This window comes from Garra rufa, chromosome 3 (assembly GCF_049309525.1).
Source record: "Garra rufa chromosome 3, GarRuf1.0, whole genome shotgun sequence".
Taxonomy (NCBI): domain Eukaryota; kingdom Metazoa; phylum Chordata; class Actinopteri; order Cypriniformes; family Cyprinidae; genus Garra; species Garra rufa.
This window is the reverse complement of record NC_133363.1, coordinates 19,137,068-19,158,773: the sequence shown is the minus strand read 5'-3', so window position 1 is coordinate 19,158,773 and position 21,706 is coordinate 19,137,068. Positions and strand designations below refer to the sequence as shown.

Genomic DNA, 21,706 nt, shown 5'->3' with positions numbered 1-21,706 from the left:
TGCATGGCACTTGATAAAACCCATATACTCAGATGTCGATTTATGTGTCGATTTATGTCCTACAAACCTGGGAACATGCTGCTCATGTGGTTGCATGATTGTCTGCCTAAATACAATATAATATTTAATTTAACAAAAGGAAAATATTACAATATCATATTTATTAGTGATTATTAAAATCCCCTGTTTGAAAAATAAGACAGGCATGCTATTGAAATTATTTTTTTATCTCAAAGTGATGGATGTCATTTTAAAAATATAATATAATATAATATAAAGTTGCTTGGTTCACATCTTTAATGTAAAATAGCCTAATTGTAGGTTAATAATAACATTGTATTGCTGTATGGCCCATTTCAAATGTTTATCTGTTTTTTTTCCCTCTTTCTCCTGAGGTGTAGCGTTGATGAAATATTCTTGTAAATATTGTTCATGTAAATCCGCAGCGGTTAAAAAATATTATTCAAAAGGTGAATTTTAAACTAAAACACTGACATTATGCAATAAAATCAAGGACTAGCCCCTGTAAATGTTGAAAATACCTTACGTTCCCATGAGATACAGTTAACTTACCGTCTGAATAGGGTTAATTCACATCAAAATGACCTTCAACAATCCAATTAAGGCTAACACACCGGACGCAACAGCTAAAGTCTGTCTACAGCGGACGCGACCGTTGCAAATCATTTCAACTTTGTGTGAGTACGTCATAAATTGAACGCGGCAGCAGATTGAGATTACTGTCGGGGATTTCCAATGTTGAGCCGCGTTGCATCCAGTGTAGACAGCATTATAGATTTTATTGTATCAGATTGCATCAAGCATTCAACAGCCCCGTAGTATAAGCTTTTCTTACTTTTGACAATATTTAAAAACAGTTTTTGAATTTTTGTGGAAACTGTGATACATTTTTTTTTTCAAGATTCTTTGATGAATAGTAAGCATTTGTTTTAAAGATGCCATAGAAGGTAAACTGTATTTACCTTGGCATAGTTGAATAATAACAGTTCTGTACGTGGACATGACATACCGTGAGTCTCAAACACCATTATATAATGCTAACATAACAGCGACTATACATAAGAGTCGTGATCAGGAGACGTTAAGTGCAGGGATGGTTAGTGTCTGTAACTTACTCAGAAACGCAAGGAAAACAAAAAAGGCATTCTAATAAAATAAGGAGACATGGTTAGCTTACTGCTAGCGGTAGCCTGTTATATTGCAGTACATAAGATTTCACTTACCCTATAAATGGAGAGCTGGAGAGATGACTGCGTGGACGATGGCGAATGATTACAGATCCTGAGCATCACTAACAAGCATCTAAACTTATGTGGTAAGTACTGCCGCTGCAGTACCGTAAATCCTCTTATATTGGCCTTTATTCCATGGAATGTCTGGATACTGGATTCTGATTGGCTGGCAGGTGTGCAGTAAAACCGTTTAATGCACAGGTAGTTCCAAGTCAGTTTAATCACCGTTCTATATTAATGCGCTGCTTTAATTTATGCACGCAAAAGCACAGAGAGAGAGAGAGAGAGAGAGAGAGAGAGAGAGAGAGATCGCATTGTGCTGCGCACATACATAAACTTCTTGTCAGCGTTTGCCTGCGATCCTTATTAAAATATCCTAGATACTAGATCGCTACATAAATAACCGTCTTTTTTATCCATTCAGTCAAATTTTGCGCTGCAAATATCAATCCTAGTTTTAATTTGTCTATAACCATGGAATAAGCGGGATAATCAACGGCTTGCCGTGCGTTAAAGGATTTAAAATGCACTTCGCGGAGGCAACCACCCTCCGCTTCGCGTCGGGCGGTTATTAGCCTCCACGTCGTGCATTTAAAATCCTTTAACGCACGGCAAACCGTTGATTATCCCTTACGTATTCCATTAGTGGCCGGGTCTCCAACATTGGCCGGTCTCGCTGTCAGCTGAGGTAAATAATGGCCGGTCTCTAATAGCGGCCGGGGCTATTATTAGAAACAACGTTTGCCTGGGCAGCAGAGTATGTGAGCGGAGTGGAGTAGGAGCGGTGTAATTTTGAATGGAGGGAGGAGCGGATTTTTGAAAAGTCGGAGCGTCGTGGTTTTCACTCGCTCCAAGAGCGCTCCGCCACCGCTCCATCATGAGTACAATTCATGCCAACGGTCCGTAATACAACTGCATATTAAGCAAGAATTCATATGTTAAACATGTTTAGCTAGCTTGATAGAGATGGATCACTCAAATCAGAAAGAATAGGCTATGATGACGGCAATGGATGAACGGTAAATTATAGTTCATAAGGAAGTTTGTTCCTTCTAGATAATGAATATTTTCAGGTGAAAGCATGATTTAAACAGGTACAACACTAATTCACACGCAATTGCTCTGTCAGTAATGCATTAAAACAAATGTAATGGTATCTGATTTCGAATAAACAGACATCTGTAAGAAATGCAGCGATCCATAGGTAAAATAACTGACGAAAATGTATTTTTATTTTCATTACAAACTTTGCACGGCATGAAGCAGCAGTTATACTCTTTTAATGCTAACAATGTTATTATAAGTTTGCACACTAGTGTTCCAAACTCTCCTGTTATTTTATTTTAGTATTTTTATTTTAATATGTGTTATGAACAGGACTGTTATATTTCAAACATTATTTCTTTTTTGACGCGGAGCAAAGGCGGAGCTGTGTTTCTGATATCAGTGAGCGAAGAGTGGAGCGGGAGTGGGAAATTATAAACCCGGTGCGGAGTGATTATTAAATGCACCTAGTATTTTATAGGTTCAAATAGACGCAAAATTTTTTTATTCTACTGGTAGTTCGTTTTGCTCAAATAGAAATTGAGGCCTGCCTCTAATTCTGGCCTCCTTCTGTCACGTTGGTGGATTGAGGAGATCTGGGTCCAGGTGCAGGTAAGATAGAAGTTTAATTAAACAAATAAACAAACACAACAAAAAGCCAACACGGCCAGAACACAACTTAAATTCAAAAGAACAAAACAAGAACAAGGTCTAGAGCCGGGATCACGAACACAAAGACAGGATTCACAAAACATGTAATGCAACCAGAATGATGAGTGGGAAATGAGAGTTCTTATAGTCCGGATAATTGAACAGGTGTGGGTTGATAGTGCTAATGACAATCACAGGTGATAACGATCAGGGAAGTGCAGTGCAAGGGAAGGGAACAGCGACCTCAGGTGGCTGAGGGAACCCACAGCCCAGAGTCATGACAGTACCCCCCCTCAAGGGAACGGCTTCCAGACGTTCCCAAACAAAAAAAATCTGGAGGGAGGAGGAACGGGGGAAGGTGAATCAGGGGGAGGGATGGCGGGCCAGGCCCGTGCAGCAGAGGAACGTGAGCGGATATAGCCGTCAGAGGGACGTGGGCGGACACCGCCGCCAGTGGAACGTGAGCCGGCCTCGCCGCCAGAGGAACGTCAGCGGACACCGCCGCCAGAGAAACGTCCGCGGGCACCGCCGCCAGAGGAACGTGAGCTGGCATCGCCGCCAGAGGAACCTCAGCGGGCACCGCCGTCAGAGGAACGTGAGCCGGCCTCGCCGTCAGAGGAACGTGAGCCGGCCTCGCCGTCAGAGAAACGTCCGCGGACCCCGCTGCATCGGGCACGGAGTGAGCGGTCGCCGCCGTATCAGGAACAGAGGTAGCGGTCACCGCCGTGTCAGGAACAGAGATAGCGGACGCCGCCGCCTAGGGCACAAAGCGAGCGGTCTCTGCCGCGTCAGGAACAGAGAAAGTTGTCATCGCCCCTTTGGGAACAGAGATAGGGGTCACCGCCGCCTCGGGAACAGAGAGAGCGGTCGCCGCCGCATCAGGAACAGAGATAGCGGTCACCGCAGCGTCAGGAACAGAGATAGCGGACGCCGCCGCCTCGGGCACAAAGCGAGCGGTCTCTGCCGCGTCAGGAACGGAGATAGCGGTCGCCGCCGCCTCGGGAACAGAGATAGCGGTCACCGCCGCGTCAGGAACAGAGAAAGCGGTCATCGCCCCTTCGGGAACAGAGATAGCGGTCACCGCCGCCTCAGGAACAGAGAAAGCGATCATCGCCCCTTCGGGAACAGAGATAGCGGTCACCGCCGCCTCGGGAACAAAGAGAGCGGTCGCCGCTGCATCAGGAACAGAGATAGCGGTCACTGCCGCTTCGGGAACAGAGATAGCGCACGCCGCCGCCAAGCAAGCGTCCTCCGCCGCCAGACAAGCGTTGACGACTGCCATCCACTCGGGCACAGCGCGATCGGTCACTGCCGCTTCGGGAACAGAGATAGCGGACGCCGCCGCCAAGCGAGCGTCCTCCGCCACCAGACGAGCGTTGACGACTGCCATCCACTCGGGCACAGCGCGATCGGACGCCGCTGCACCGGAAGCAGAGCGAGCGGATGCCGCCACCAAACGAGCGTACGCCGCCACCAAGCGGGGGGACGCCGCCTCTCTAAAAAAATTCTTCCCCGCTGGACCTATCTTGGCTGGTTGCATTCTGTCACGTTGGTGGATTGAGGAGATCTGGGTCCAGGTGCAGGTAAGATAGAAGTTTAATTAAACAAATAAACAAACACAACAAAAAGCCAACACGGCCAGAACACAACTTAAATTCAAAAGAACAAAACAAGAACAAGGTCTAGAGCCGGGATCACGAACACAAAGACAGGATTCACAAAACATGTAATGCAACCAGAATGATGAGTGGGAAATGAGAGTTCTTATAGTCCGGATAGGGAAGGGAAGGGAACAGCGACCTCAGGTGGCTGAGGGAACCCACAGCCCAGAGTCATGACACCTTCTAATAAAGGCCTGGACCGCGATGTGCTTGAGTAAAATAAAGGCCCGGGCCTGTATTAGGGGATTTACGGTATATCATTACACAGAGCACATACGATCACAAAAGTGAAAGTAAAATGATTGTGCATTCAAAACGGCGGTTAATTGTTATAAGTTGACGTGCTGGATGAGACGAGACGAGACAAGATTCACAATAAACACTATATTTAATATAATCTTCTGATATACGGGCAGGAACACAGATCACTTCCACACACGAACCACATGTAATGAATAAAGACCGACATCTAACTGAAAACAGAGACTGACTTATAAAGGGAAACTAATAATGAGACACAGGTGTTACAGATGACGGTGATGAGGGCTAAACCAAGTGACAACAGAATGGCAGGGGGAGACAATGGAAGAAACCAATAGACATAAACTGACATAACTGTGACATTAATAAACCGCATATTAATAGTGGCTCAAGCTCCATGTTTAAATATATATTTTCCTCCATGTGTGAACTACTGAAATGAGCCGCTCTGTGAAACAGCCAATCAGAGCAGAGCTCATCATTATTATTCATGACTCTTCCAAATAAGGTAATAACAGACCATTTCATTCTAGGGACAAATCCTAGGGTTGTAAATGGACCTGTAAAACCGTTTCTGGAGAATTTTTGCCCTTTCCTATGCCATATACCTTCTATGTAGATATCAGAGAACAATTTAAAATATTGTATCAATGCATTCTATGGCACCTTTAAATAGAAATCTTTTGTAACATTATAAATGTATTTACTGGCTAAAACTAGAACTAATCACTAATTGATGCCTTGATAGGAGTAGCTTCAACTGAAATTTTCCGTATTGTTGTTTTTTTGTTGTGTGCTAAGTTGGAAGAGTATCCATCCTGTACAAACGCTGAATTCAGCAGTCTGTATTTCAGGAAACTACCCTCACTGCTGACGGGGAAAAGGTCAGAGAAAGTCATAGCTGGTATGGTAATGATTCCATCAAAATGTTAACAGGTGTGTGTACAGATGATGGCTAGTCATCATCACCTTTTAATATTCATTGTGTACATGCTGGCGCTGCATTTTCCATTTGTCATCCATTATTATGATAAGTTTTTCCCCCTTTCAGAAATGTTCTCTGTTACACCTAACACTTTAATTGTTATCAGAGAATACGGTGATTTGTTCAGTTATCACAAAAACTAAATGAAGTAATTATAATCAGTTTGCATTAAATTTGTCTTTTACCAAGCAAAATGCAAGCATCAAGCATTTTTTTTTTCTTTTCTTTCCTTTTTCTTAGAACTTTAAAACCTAAAATGTTATGATGCTGTGGGTTGATGTCTCTAAAACTAAAACTGCACACCAATGTTTGAATGCCATTTTTTTAATCCTCTTATTTGATAAACCAGGTGTTGGCCATTTGCATGGTATAGGCTATCAGTACATTAGCGCCCCCTGGAACCATTTAAAGGCATAGCTCATAGGGACAGCACTGTTTAAAAACAATCATTTAAGTAGAGCTCTTACAACTGAATGAATACATTTATAAACTTCAGCTGAATGAAATTATCTGAAACAGGGAAGAATGCAGAAGTGGCATTTAAACTAATGCAACAATCACATTTTAATAGGTCTGTAATAAAAATAAAAAGGGCAATATTGCATTGAAACATCACTTGATGGATCATAGTTTGATATGAAAAAGGAATGAGGATAACGACAGAAGTGGCATCACTAGATGCAAGATATGTGTCAAAAGGAAGTGATACGGGGGATGTGTGTTATTTGCCATTTACTCTAAGCCATTTACACTCTCCATTTGCACTTGCATTTTTATCACCCTCTCCATCTGGGCCACATCTATTGGATATGAGCAATAGAGTGCTGAGATGCACATATCAGCTGTATTTATTCAGAACTCAAATTTAAGGACTGCTGACCTAAACTGTTCTACACCTCATTAGTGCACATTTGAGTCAATGATACAGTAGAAATTGATTCCAATATAGGCTGACAGTTCGTTTGGAGGCATAGGAATAAGCAATTACTTTTAATAAATTGTATCTAATTCATTTAAATTCAGCTATTTGACCCTGAGCATTTAAGTTTAACCTTTTGTGCAGAATGTATGTTTAGCACAAACGTACAGATGTTTGCTAGGCTGATTCGACCTGAATATGACATAAAAAATATCATGTTCTCCCCCAAAACAATTATTGTGAACTGTGTGTTGTTGGTCTGAAAATGTGGCAGATTTTCTTTCGATCTTAAATTCCCATGACAGTAATTGTCATGGTTGAGATTGTTCTCCTCCTCTTCCTCCAGCTATCAGAGTTTTCTCTGAGTTATTGAGTTTGTTTGGGAATGAAAGATTAAAGATGTACTGTGAAACCCCATTACCCTCTGAAGACTCTATAGTGCTCTAGAGAGCACATAAATAATTTAGAGAGACTGAGAGTTCAGATAGAGTGGCCATGATTGTTAACATACATTTCAGTTTCCACTTTAACTCTTACAGGACATTACATTTAAAGTCAGCATGAAATGAATGTTTATCTATTTTCTGAATTAATATTTTAGATCTTATTGTGAACAGTCTTATCGTTGCATATGTTTCATCTTTACCAAGGCTTAACACCAAGGATTTTTTTCAACTGGCAGTGGTTAAAATTTTTACTTGCCCTGCCAATATTTTAACTGTCCTTGCCAAAAAAAAAAAAAGTGTGTGTGTGTATATATATATATATATATATATGCTGTTGTCATTATTTTTGACCCATGTTATCTTTTATTCTAATAAATAAGCTCAGATGACACAAAGCACAATTTTGCAATTCTTCATTCCAATTTCGATACCACAGCAATTGTTATTTCCACTCAAAATAACTTTTTGAAAAAAAAGATTGCAGTGCAGTTTGTATGTGCCCTAAATAGAAATCCGTTGAATCGGTCCAAGGTTTATGGATGCTCATGGGGAACAAAGTCTAGCCCATCTCATCCAATCGCACAGAATAGCTACTGTAGCTCAAATTGCTAAAAAAAAAAAAAAAATGCTGGCCATGATAGAAAGGTGTCGGAACACACACTGCATCGCAGTTTGGTGTATACAGGGCTGTGTTGCCACTGAACGGACAGAGTGTCCTTGATGCCTACAATGCGCATGTGAGCATCAGAACTGGACCAAAGAGCAATGGAAGGCTTAAATTATCTGTTAAATCACATTTTCTTTTAGATCAAGTAGGTCAGATGTGTGTGCATTGTTTACCTGGGAAAGAGATGCAAGCAGGTAGTGTTACCCAAACCTTGGGTTCTGGCATTCATGTTACTTTGACATGTACCACCTACTGAAATATTTTTGCAGACCATGTACTTCACTGTAAAAAAAATCTCGTAAAAAAACGGTCAAATGACTGGCAGCTACGGCTGCCAAACAAAAAACGTAATATTATAGTAAAATATCTTAATTGAAATAAAGTGCAAAAACAATAATTTTAAAGAAATTTTCATTAAAGGTTTTACAGAAAAAAACATTATTTTACAGATTTTTCCTTGTTTCAGTTACGATAATTTACTTTAATTTTACGGTTTTTGTTTGGCAGCCGTAGCTGCCAGTCATTTGACCGTTTTTTTACAGGACTTTTTTACAGTGTAAAACCTTATTTTAATGATTTTTCCTTGTTTCAATTAGGATATTTTACTTTAATTTTACGGTTTTTGTTTGGCAGCCGCAGCTGCCAGTCATTTGACCGTTTTTTTATGGGACCTCTTTTACAGTGTAAAACCCTTATTTAACAGACTTTCCCCTTTTTTAGTTACAATATTTTACTTTAACTTTATGGTTTTTGTTTGGCAGCCGTAGCTGCCAGTCGTTTGACCATTTTTTTACAGTGTAAAACCCTTATTTGACAAATTTTACCTAGATTATTACAATGAAAGCACTAAATGTTCTACAGAGAAACACTGTTATTTTACAAATCATTACAATAAAAAACCTTCAATAAAGTGCTCAAGGTGGAAAATTAACATAAATTAAAATTAACAGTTTTATTTAAAAGACAAAAAACAGTCTGCAATACAAAGTCTGTGCAAATGCCGTATAAAATTAACATTTTACATTTCAGCAATTAAAAAAAAATAAAAAATACAGCACAATTACATTAAAAGAACATGGGACAGTTTCATCAAAACGTTTAATTAAATATATGTTTAACTTAAAACTATTAGAAAATATTTCCTGATAATTCACTCTTCCACATGTAATCCAAGATGTTCATATCTTTCTTTCTTGAAGTCGAAAAGAAATTAAAGTTTTTGAGGAAAAGACTTCAGTGGGATTAAGGTCAAGGATAAAGGTTTCAAAATTTCAATACAGCTTTCAAAGGGCTTTACAAGTTCCCAGTGACCCTTATTCCTTGGATGGGATGATGTAGAGCCCTTTGAAGCTGCATTGACAATTCATTTTTAATTAATTAATTAATTAATTTTGGACCTTCAACCCGTTGGCTCCCATCGAAATATGGAGAAAAATCCTGGAATGTTTTTCTCAAAAACCTTTTCGACAGAAAAAGAGACAGACACGAGCATCTTGAATGACACAGGGGTGAGTAAATTATCAGCAGGAAATATTTGTATCAGAATTGAACTAGTCCTTTAGAACTGAATAAATACAAAACCAGTACATCTACAAAATTGTCAAGATTAACAATTTTATTAGTTTCAGATATAAATTTAGATTATTGAATTTTTCATAACCAGTTATTCAGAGCTCCAAGGAGAAACTGAACTAAAAATGCATTTCTATCTCATCCACATCATTTTATCTTAATCCTTGGGCTCCATATACAGTGGTGTCCAAAATTATTAGAACACTTGTATTTTTACCAGCTAAAAATGATTTTAATTCAGTTATGTCTATCTTTTGCTGTAGTGTTTCAATGGGTAATTTTATTTTATATTTCTAAACATTAATTTTGCCATTAAATGTAATAATCCAGTAATATTTTTGTTTGACAACAGCCAGTGCTCCACACAGAGATCTGATTTTATCATCATCCATTCTGCACAGAATGACATGAAGAAACAGAACAAACTGAGACAGATTAAATCTAGAAGAACTGTGGCAACGTCTCCAAGATACTTCAAGAGAGCCACCTGCAAACCTGAAAAACTATCCGCAAGTGCACCTAGTGCAAAAGCTGCTTTAAACACAAGATGATGGTCAAAGAAGTTAATTGATGAAGAAAACAAATAACATTTTTGACATTCATGATATTTTTATCAACATTCTCATTTTACAGAATTTGTACACAAGTGCTTAAAACTTTTAACAGTACTGCTTTGCTGGTAGGTTTCTTTAAGCATCTTGGAGATGTTGCCACAGTTCTTCTGGATTTAGATGATGAGATTAGACCTCTGTCTGTTTTCATACTCCTTGTGTCACTGATTATTATAATTAATGGCAAAATGAATGCTTGAAAATGTAAACAAATTTCATACTGACACACTATAGCAAATGATAGAAATAGTTAAGTTTAAACCATTAGTTAAGGCACTAGTTAGTTAGTTAAAATACTAGTGTTCTAATAATTTTGGGCACCACTGTAGCTCTGATAATTAATGTAGTGTGAGAATAATTACAACCATAACATACAACAAAAGGTCCATGACTCTGCACCAGAAGTGACAGACACACCAGATGAAGAGCAGTCTTCCTCCAAATGGCCAGTAATCAGCTTAGTCAGCTGGGGGTAAAAAACAAAACAAAACAAATTGAAAAAAGAGAAAAAATAAAATAAAAAAAACAGAAGAAAAATACTATGAACATTCCTTTAAAAATAAATTAATGTTAGTGTGTCTTAATGTTAAGAATGACATGATGTAGAATCTTAAAGTTAGAAATGAATACTTACTTCCTCTGAAGATCATGTAGGAGATTTTCATTCCCAAAACTTCAGGATCATAAGGGGGAAACACACACACACAAGCAATCAATTACATTAAAATTAATTTGTTTGATAAAACACTATCTACTTACTGACAGACATGGGCTTGCAAAAGTGTACTCACCAGCTCCATACAAATCTGCACAGTTGATCCAAAAAATCCTGGTTTACATCTAGTATTCTTCTCCATGGAGTCCAATGATCATGCTTTCACTCAGGTCCTCTCTCTGTCAGATGAGTTCACATAACAGTGTTCTTAGGTTACTCATTTTGAAGTTCTGTCACATTTTGTGAGTTTGATCTTAAAACTAGCATGGGTGCACGATATGACCATATTATTTCACAATAGTAATATATTACAGTATAGTTATTTATTATATTGTATTTCATTCAACATACGATCAAATTAGCAAATTAATACAAAGGCAAGTTAAGTACATTTAATGATTTTCTCTTTAGTGTTTGATTATAATTAAGAACGACTGCTGGTAATTATACTGCTGTAACTTTAAGAACAAAATGCACAGATCCAGTAACTGACACCAACCGGGTTTGTTAATCTGGACTCAAAACATTAGCGACTGTATTTAGGTCAATTAACGTTAAATCTTAAGTAAACTGTCTGTATTTGACTATTCAAGTGAGGTGCAGATTTCTTTCACTTCATATATTCAGCAAGACATAAATATAATGTTACCGCCTAGCTGCAGCTAACAGTATTAGCTCATACTAACAAAACACACTGGTAGGATACTAAGATATGTAATCGCGATTAGCATATCACTACAGTACCCTGTATCTTAATGTAACTAGCGTAACAGTCTATAGAACTTTATATAATAGTAAAGGGTACTTACCTTTTGCAGTTTGCATGATCTTTAGCTGTTGGAAAAAGTCCATATTCGCGTTTGTTTGTTTTCAATCTTCATTCCACAACCAAAACTCGCTCAAAATATGAATTAAACAAAAATAAAATCCATGTAAAAGCCGTTGCTGGAGGAACGACCGATGCAGTCTGCAGCAGAAGCCGATCAGCATATTCAAATTTGACCGGGAAATGGCTCCCTACTAGTCATTGGCCAGAATGATTAACGGCAGCGATAATCAAACGCTCATTGGCTGTCGCCGGTACCGTCATAGATTGCGACTTGCAGTGTTTCCGCCGCGCCGTTAATGCGTGTTTTAAAAAGGAAAAGCGCGTCAACTGAGCGATAGTGAAAGTGAATTCGGGATACTAGTGTTTTGAGCGTTTAACAACTTAAATGATGCCCTGCTCCTCACTAGGGATGGGCGATACCACTTATTTTGTTTTCAATACGATACCGATATTTTTAAGGCCAGTATCATCGATATCGATACCGATACGATACTTCTAAACTTAATTTTTAATTATTACATTTATTAAATTAAATATGTAATTATGCCCTTTTTATAACCTTTTACACTTTATATTTGAAATGCAGTTTAACATTTAATATGCAACTAATTACATTTTATTTTCCACACGTGGTTAAAATATGTTTATTTTAGTGGTAACTACAAAACCTACAGTTGAAAATACTTGGTTTCATAAGGGGCTGCCAGTGACAGGCTGTTGCACACATAAAATACAACATTTTTATTCTGCCAGTGTATAATTTATATCATCATTACTACAAAACATGATCAATGAACTTTAAGTGTTAATTTAAAGAAATGTAATTGCACTTGTGAAATGCAAATTATGTAAGCTTCAGTTTCAGTTTGTTTATTGAGAAATAGCTCAAACATGTTTTTATTTTCTGTCCTCTGATAAGCATTGTACAGGGCTGTCGTTCCCAAAAGCATCAATGATTTCTTATGATACTTTTAGGAAACACAGCCCTGTTTGAATGCATTGTCTAAAGGGAGTGAATGCTCTCTGTGATTGATTGGTTCTGTCTTGCATCATTTGCGTGCGGTCACATGAGTAGGAAAAGTGTTCTATCGTGAACAGTTATTCTCCAACATAGGTTATGCATCCAATTCAATGCACATTGTACTCCTTTCTTTTTGTTATATAAACAAAATCACTGGTAAATAAAACACACCTTAGTATCGATATTTTCAATTTGAGTATCGATACTTTTGATACTCGCATCAGTATCGATATATCGATACTTTAGGATCGATATGCACATCCCGACTCCTCACACTACATTATTATCCTACTGTATATTCCACCAGAGAGGACTGCGACTGCAAACCTATTGTCATTTGGACTACTGTGGTATTGCTTTTTGACTTGACTTTTGCAAATAAATTATACACTCGCTCTTTATTGGTTAATTTGTTCTTTATAAAAATAAACAATTTTTAATGCAATACATTTTTAGTGCATGGTTACAGGATTTGTGGATTTTAAGACTGATTTTCTATTTTATATATATTCTACTTCTGTTTTATTTAAAATTACAGAGTTTTAATGTAAAATACACCTTAAATATAAAACTAATAAGATTTACTTTCAAATTGCAAAAAGAACATTAAATTGTTAGTATGGACATAAACCTTAATGAGCTACATTATTTAATTACAGATTGTTTTTGTAATTTTACATCAATATGTAAGTAATTTAAGAAAACAGAAAAAATACTGTAAAAAAATACAATATTTTTTTTGTATAAAAAAATGAGAATTCCTGTAATTTGTCATTAATGGAGTAATACTTAAAATAACAGTTAAGTTGTTAATTTACAGATATTGTTTGTAATTTTACAAAGTTTTTAACATAATTTAAAATAACATAAAAATACTGTAAAAATAATACAGTATTTTTTTCTGTATAAAAAAGAAAAAATACTGTAATTTGTGTTTAATGAAAAAGGACCTAAAAGAACAGTCAAGTTGTTAGTTTACAGATATTGTTAGTAATCTTACTAAGTTTTGAATGTAACTTGAAATAACAGAAAACTACTGTAAAAAAGTTACAGTTATTTTCTGTAAAATTAGGTTTTTTTTTTAACAGTGTTCTGTTCATGCTAATAGTGGCCTCTTCCTGTAGGATAATGCACCCTGCCATACTGAAAAAAAATTGTTCAGGAATGATTTGGGGAACATGACAAAAAGTGTTGCCTTGACCTCCAGATTCCCCAAGTCTCAGTTTAATTTAGTATCAATGGGAGGTGCCGGCCCAACAAATCTGATCCACGAAGGCCCCACCTCAAAGCTTGCAGGACTTAAATGATCTGCTACTAATGTTTTTGTGCCAGATACCACAGGACACATTCAGAGGTCTTGAGGATTCAATCGTTCTGTTTTGGCAGAACGAATGGGACTTACACAATATTAGGCAGGTAGTTTCAATGTTGTGGCAAATCAGTGTAAGCTGTCCTGTGGCTTCCGAGGACTTGGAATATACTGCCCAAGTTACAGAAAACATTTCTGCAGCATTGAAGGTCCCAATGAGCACAGAGGACTCCATTATCCATAAATGGGAGAGGTTTGAAACCATCAAACAGGGAGTCAGGGAGGTGCGTTTCTCTGTGGAGAGAGGAGAAACTTCCAGAAAAACAACCATCTCTGCAGCACTCCACCAATCAGGCCTGTATGGTAGAGAGGCCAGACAGAAGCTACTCCTCAGTAAAAGGCACATGACAGCCTGCCTGAAGTTTGCCAAAAGGCACTAAAGGACTCTCAGACCATGAGAAGCAAAATTTTCTGGTCAGATAAAACAAAGATTGAACTCTTTGACCTGAATGCCAAAAAGGATGACCAACACCGCATCACCTGGCCAATCCCATCCCTACAGTGAAACTGGATTCTTATTTTTTTACATATATTATACATATATTACAAATTTAGAATACTGGGCCTAAAACAGCTAACATGGCAAAGATGTATGTAAATCCAGGTGTCAAACTCAGTTGCTGGAGGGCTGTAGCCCTGCAGAGTTCAGTTCTAACAAACCATATACTTTTCAAATAAGCCTGAAGGACTTGAATAGCTGGATCAGGTACGTTTAATTAAGGTTGAATCTAAACTCTGCAGGGCTGTGGCCATCCAAAAACTAAGTTTGACACCTGTGATGTAAATATTCACAAAAATACATATCACATAGCTCGAGCACATTTTGAGATTTCAAGTTTTCTTTGGAATGGTTATCCTTGATGAGATATAGAATTGGTTTGACAGCATCGTCTACTGGTTGTTTTGAGTACTGCAACCTTCACCTCACAGGGCATAGGTTTTCATACAGTACATTGCTGTTTGCCAGAGGTTTTTCGTCTATATGAAGCTGAGTTCAGAGGTTAAACATTACAACAGGGCCATAATGATAAAGAAGGAGGAAGGTCAAGGTTTAAGACTTCCTGGATTTAAACTGCCTTTTTATTATAAACCGATGTACAATTACGCTGCCAGTTTGAGTTGAGGGAAATAGCAGTGTGATATTTATTTATATAAATGTTCTTTCTCTTCCTCTTGTAGAGAGCCTGATGCCAGGTACAGAGGTGGATCTGCAGCTGGTGGAGGGCACAGTTGTGGCCTTGGAGAACTTTCTGAAAATGTGGCTACATGACCAGGGTGGAGACAGAGAGCACCTGCACTTGTTGCTACCCCCTTCTCTCACATCACAGGGTTCTACACCACACCCCGCCAACAACAGGCCAAGCCCAGGTAGAAACACAAACACAGATACTGCATGAGCATCCACTAAATAATATTAATTCAGAAATCAGTTTTTTGCTGTACACAGCTCAAAATTAGTATTTTAGTTCATTTTATTGTGTGTTTTGTGAGTCTGCTCATAATGTTTGGGTATGTGATGTTGCTTATGCTCATGTCCCCCTCTCCAGTCTGTTTGAAGTGTGACATGCAGGAGAGACTTCTCAGTCCAGCCTTACTTCCCGGCACTCCTGACCTTGCAGTGAAGACTGAGAGCATGCAAGATTTCCATTCCGCAAACAAGAGTCTGGCCAGTCAAAACCCCTCGCCACAGCGCCTGCGAGTTGTCAAGTACAGTCACATCTGCAGTTAAATTTTGTTTTACAAGCAAAGCTGCAAGCACATCACAATAGATTAGTCTAAACCCTCAAGCATCCTTCGGGACAAATTTGGGCAAAATAATTTTGGTTTCGATTTTTTGGTTTTTTTATTATTGGTTTCTTAAGCTGAGTGGTAGAAGACTTGGCTACTTTTCCTAAGTTTGCCACCTGAACACACTATTTTTTTTTTTTTTTTTGGACTTGATTCAACAAAGTTAAGTGGTTGAAAAAAAACTCCTTAATTTGCCCTTTGTGGACTAAAATGGGCACCCATAGGACATGAACGGGAAATACTACAATTCTGAGCATTTTTTAAAATAATTTGTCCAATAAAAAACTATAAATCAAACACAATGCAGGTCTTATATACAGATAAATGAATTAGGAACGGATGTGTTGGATGAGCTGCGTAAGAAATAATCCTGTGCAATAGAACCATTTGGTTCTATTTTACTTTTTTGAGTTATTAAAATTTTATGTTTTTTTTGTTAGAAACAGTGGTTTATAGATTTCAGCCTATATGCAGCCATTGGGTACTATAGCCACATAGTGGCTATTGATATTTTTTATATTTTTATACCATCATATGTCACCAGATGTCACCAGATGTCACCAGAGTCACCAAAACTTTAGGTTTTGGCTGTCTGAACTTACTGGAATGATTTTATTTACTGAAGTATACAAAATATTAAATATAAAATAAAAATAAGCATATTTGACATAAAAAATGTCACTTTTAGAGGTAAATAAATGTAAAAAATTTTTTTTGCATAAATTGATTGTTTTTATTTTATCAAAGAGAGTGATATAACATTTATTATTAAAAAAAAAAAAACACCCACAAAGGAAAAATTAGGGCCTGCTAAATGAAGGTTGTTTGAGGGTTAAGCATGAAAAGGTTCACAAAAGTTTCCAGACTGCTATGATATTGTAATATATCACAATCTAGAAAAAAATCCACAACAGTGGTTTTGATGACAAATAATGTTCATATATATTCAACAGGAGTGCAAATACTCAGTTTGAATGTGGCCTCTAAAACATAGTTAATGTACAAGTATGCTCTGTGAGGGTGAAGGAGAGAAAAAAAACGGACTATGCAAAAGTCAATATGACGAAGTCAGGTTTTTGTCAAACAGACAGCTCTGTGTTTGAGTCTTCTGTCTTCCATACACAGTCATTCACTGTATTCCCCTTGAGTGTTTTGCATATAATTTTCATGCACATGAGGTCATTCTTCCGGGCACTGTGATACAATCATACTACTTATCCCCACCTAGTCATTATGGGCCAATATGACATATCCTTGCATAATTCCCTTTCACACAGTTTTTCATATTTTTAATTCACACACTGTTTTTGCAGGGTTTGTGAGATGCTTACATCTTTTAAGAAATTAATGCTTGTATTCAACAAGGATGCATTCTATTTATCAAAAGTAGTAGTTAAAGTTCTTATTATATCCTGTTCTTTTCTAAACTTCTAATTTATTAACTAATGCTAAAAATCAATGTAGTATAGTTTACACAAAAATATGAAGCAGCACAACTGTTTTCAACATTGAAGATAATAATAAGAAATGTTACTTTATTATTGATTTCTGAAGGAATGAAAATTCAGCTATACCATCACAGGAAAAAAAAAAAATTAATTGAATAATTAAGCATCAATCTAAAAAAACAACAACATTCAGATATAGATGTTTTTGTGTGTGTGTGTGACAGAGTTCTTCATGCCAGTGGAGTGTGTCAGTCTGTGCTGTATGGACTACCGCTCATTATCAGACCAACCTCATGCTGGCAGCTGGACTGGGATGAAATGGAAACAAACCAACAGACATTTCATGCTCTCTGCCACATACTAAAAGTCAGTGTCTGACTCTGTGTCTGTGTGTGTGTGTGTGTGTGTGTGTGTGTGTGTGTTCATGGAACACTGCTGTGTGATAATCTGTTATGTGATCTAAAAATGTGGTTAAAAACTTAGATATTTTTGTTTACTTAGACCCGTGACTGGTTCCTTTTGGTGCGCTCAGAGTCGGGGTCAGGTTCACGTTCTGGTGTGTTTTCCTACTATATACTTCAGTCTTCTGGCTCACAGTCTCTGCTTTTGAAACCTGTGATGACACGAGAACTTATGCTACCCTGCTCCCTGCCTGTCTCAGTGGAGGACCCACAACTTCCTGCACTCGCCTCTATGGAGGTACTATTACATTATAGGCAGACATTATAGACTACTAGTAATGTATGGCCCTGACATAAACAATCATGGTGTGAAAAGCTGTGAAAACAGCTGGATCTCTAATGAGTATAATTAGTATTATTAAAGAGATAGATTAAAAAGACGATTCTGTCATCATTTATTCATCCATTTCACTCTAAACATGTCACATGTCATCATTTATTCATCCATGTCACTCTAAAACAGGTTTGGAGTGACTGGAAGGTAAATAAAGTAAATATGTTAACTTTACAAACTGATCATAACTGATGATCTTTGTCCAGAGCTCCCTGGATCAGCTTGAAAAAGACCCAGTCTTTAACCCTCTCTCTCTGGACTCTAACCTTTACCTGCACCTGAGAATTAGAGGTTTGCACACCCGTTCATCACAACCATTTGGAGCACACGGCCAGGGCCGCGGCCATCGCAGAGGCGCAAGTCGACCACCAGAGGGCTCCACACAGCGTCAGGTTAGAGGAGTAGAATTTAACAAAATGTTTATAAAATGTAAAAAGATACATTTATGTGCATTACATAATAATGAGAATAATAGAAAAGAAGATCTGCGTTGACTAGTATTTGATCTGCAGTTTGCTATATTAAAGTTTTAGACAAAGTTGGAGTTGATCGCAGTAGAATTATTAGTATTATTGTGACTTTTGATTAACTTCTTGATGCTGTTGGGGAAATTGAAGACATGCTGCACAATTTTGTCATACCTTCATTATATAAAACTGAGATATGAAAAACCTTTCTGATACTTTGTCAGTAGTGTTGACCTAAGGTGACCTACATAGATTAGATGTAATCAGGTTAAAGCAAAGAGGTGTTTGTCAAGTTTCAGGAACTTTCAAACACTACTTTCTACACCGTGTTAAGCATTTTGGTTGAGCTCTAATTCTGGAAATGCAAATAAATAGAGGAAATATCTTTATATTAAGCAACTATCTACAAAGATAGTTGAATGGGTTGAATTGAGAAATAATGTGCGTGTGCGTGTGATGCTGGAAGGGGGAAATTATTGCCCCAGAGAGCAAAAACGAAACCAAGCACTGGCCTAATATTGAAACACCCACGCAAGGGGAAGACAAAAAGAGCAAGAGGGAGAAAGAAAACGATAAAGAGCAATAAAAATAAACGGGTCCCTATTTTGAAACTCTCCACAATCAGACTAAACATGACCAATTTTCCAGCCACAAGTGCTTTGTGATGTCAGACTTTCATGAATATATTTATGATAGATAGAAGGTTGTGTTAAAATTTCAAATGAGGAACAAATGTGACAGGAGGAGTTTATACTTAAATAAAGCATGCAAGATCCACCAGTTGATAGAGAAGTTTGTCAAACCTGATCATCATGTTCTCCATTATAAATTGAGATTATCCAATGAGCATCTTGAGCTTCAGTGGAAATGGAACATGTAAATTTATTCATTTGATTAGTTAACTAGAAATAATGCTTTTCTTAGGAACATCTATTATTTGTTTTTACGTCATAATGTTCTTTGTTTCAAACTTAGATTTCAACAAATTTTCTGTGCAATACAGAAAATTGTGCCTAAAGGAGCTAAAGCTGCATACACAGAAAAGAATTCGAAGGTCACAATGACACTCACAGCTAGGCTTGGAGGAGGAGCAAAACAGACATTAAAGTCATTCAAGACTTTGTGCAGCCAAATGAAGTGCACCAGACAAATCATGTAATAGAGAGTTTTAAATGTTTTGGAGCTATGTTTTCCTGTTGCTCACTCTCTCATTTTTCTGTTTTATCATTTTTTGTTGGCAGAGTCGGCAGTCTCAGAGTCGTGTGCGAGCCACAGTGGCCCCGCTGCCTTCCATTCCTTTAAACAAGATGCCTCGCACTTTATCAACCCTCAGCCACTCCCGACCCTGTGCCCCTGCCCTCTTTTTTCAGGACAGCTATGAAGAGGAAGACCCTTTGATGATCCAGTAAGGAGAAAAAGAGAAAGCATAAAACTTTCACTATGAGAGGAAATTGCACATTCACATCGACACTCACACTGACACCAACTGCTGTGCACAACTAGAAATTCAGAGCAGTCGTTTCTAAACTCCCACAGACAGGATGTTACTTACTTGCACATGACCAGATATACACTATATGTTCAGCTAATTTGAAACATATATTTGCTATACAAAGTTGGTTTACTATTCAGAGAACACTGTACTGTACAGAGAGAGCAGTACTGAATTTAGATTCTCTTTTCTAAAGCAGAGCAAGTTTTAAACACTGAATATACAAAAATTCAAGTTTTAAATAATTTTCAAAATAAAACATGACAGTTGTTTCTTATTTCTAACAAGACGAGGGCTAAGTTTACAATTTAGTAGTACAACATCACAGTTCCGTTTATCTCTGCACATCTGAAAAACATTACAGCACAGATTAAATGACCTCATTAATTCTCCAAATAAAAACTTCAGCAGCTTTGAGACTGACACTGCAAAATCAGCCCTCTTATTTCAGACACCCAGTATGCAAAAAGCAAGCGGTTTTGTTACCCAAATGTTTGCAATTAAACCAGTCCTCATAGTAACTAGCGTGATTTCACTTTTGGAGGAGTAATTAAACTAACTGTCGTTTCATAAGGTTTAACAAAGCCTGCACCGCAACTGGGAAAACAAAATATATAATTGTGAGCTGCTGAGGCTGCTAAAAGAAATCAAATACAAAACCACAAAATTGTAAAAGGACAAGAAGAAAGGCTGTTTTAAAAGAGAAAACTGCCTTCTCAATGTAAATGCTGTGGCTAGAAGGCTCTGTAGAGAGTTGAGAAGGAAGAAGGCCAAAGTAGTAGAAAAGTAGAGCCATTGTCTTCCTTTATGGAAGCCTTCAGTACAGCCCCAAGGGAGACACACTGTACTCAGCTGAGTAGGAATTCAAGACCTTCAATGAGTTACAGAAAGTGAAGAGAGGGGAAAAGAAAGAAAGAGGTTGCTCTGTGTAGCCCCGTGACCTCTCAGAACAAGGTTCAGCTTTGGAGGCGCTGGTTTAGAGTTGTGAGAGCTGAGGGACGTGATTGTGAATGCAGACTGAGGTCAGAGCTCTAATGTTACTCAATGGGCCTCTCTTACTAGACCCCATCAGTATTGCCTCATTAAGTTTTCCGCCATTCCACCCACCTGGCACCGCCTACGCCATGTCTTTATGACATCATGTTGAGGTTTGGCATTGTGCAAACGGCACAAAAAGCAGACATAGAGAAAGGATCTCACGTCATTTTCCCCTTATTTCATATTTTACGTTCACAATTTCCTAACTTTTTCAGTTGTTACGAAAGTGATTAAGTTGGGATTTTTTTTTTATTGTTCCAAATGCCTCTGCTTCTGGTTAACTAAGGTTTTAAGCATGTGTTGTCCTATGGACCAGTGTCCAAATTACTTAAGAATATTCGTTGTAATAATTGTTTAGTCTTAGTTCATCTTTGTAAACACTTTATATTTATATATTACTTCTGTATATTTATTAACACTTCATGTATATATTATATTTTAAATTATTAATTGCTGTTGTTTAATGTTTCGCTGTTGTCCTTTTAAGAATAAAAAAACTAAAAAAAAACTGACATTTTACATGAAAATAAAATCAAATAGTAGGCCAAAACATCTTTTCCCATCAAAAATAACTGTTCAAATTTCAGGAACGATGTTAGCGATCTCAGTTTTTCAAAATTGATATATTATTGTAAAAATAGCAGTAAATTCTGTATATATGCTGTATAACCATA

The 21,706-nt window shown here is 37.6% G+C and overlaps 1 protein-coding gene across 1 annotated transcript in view; it reads left to right on the top strand.

The window, feature by feature from the left end:
• m1ap (meiosis 1 associated protein) overlaps positions 1-21,258 on the top strand; it is a 62,773-nt gene extending 41,515 nt beyond the window's left edge. Inside the window, exons 4-9 of the mRNA XM_073837595.1 lie at positions 15,184-15,372; positions 15,552-15,711; positions 17,465-17,606; positions 17,742-17,939; positions 18,242-18,427; positions 19,744-21,258. Coding sequence (XP_073693696.1) covers positions 15,184-15,372; positions 15,552-15,711; positions 17,465-17,606; positions 17,742-17,939; positions 18,242-18,427; positions 19,744-19,911 — 1,043 coding nt within the window. The 3' untranslated portion in view covers positions 19,912-21,258. The remainder of the gene's footprint in view (positions 1-15,183; positions 15,373-15,551; positions 15,712-17,464; positions 17,607-17,741; positions 17,940-18,241; positions 18,428-19,743) is intronic.
• Positions 21,259-21,706: the final 448 nt, after the last annotated feature.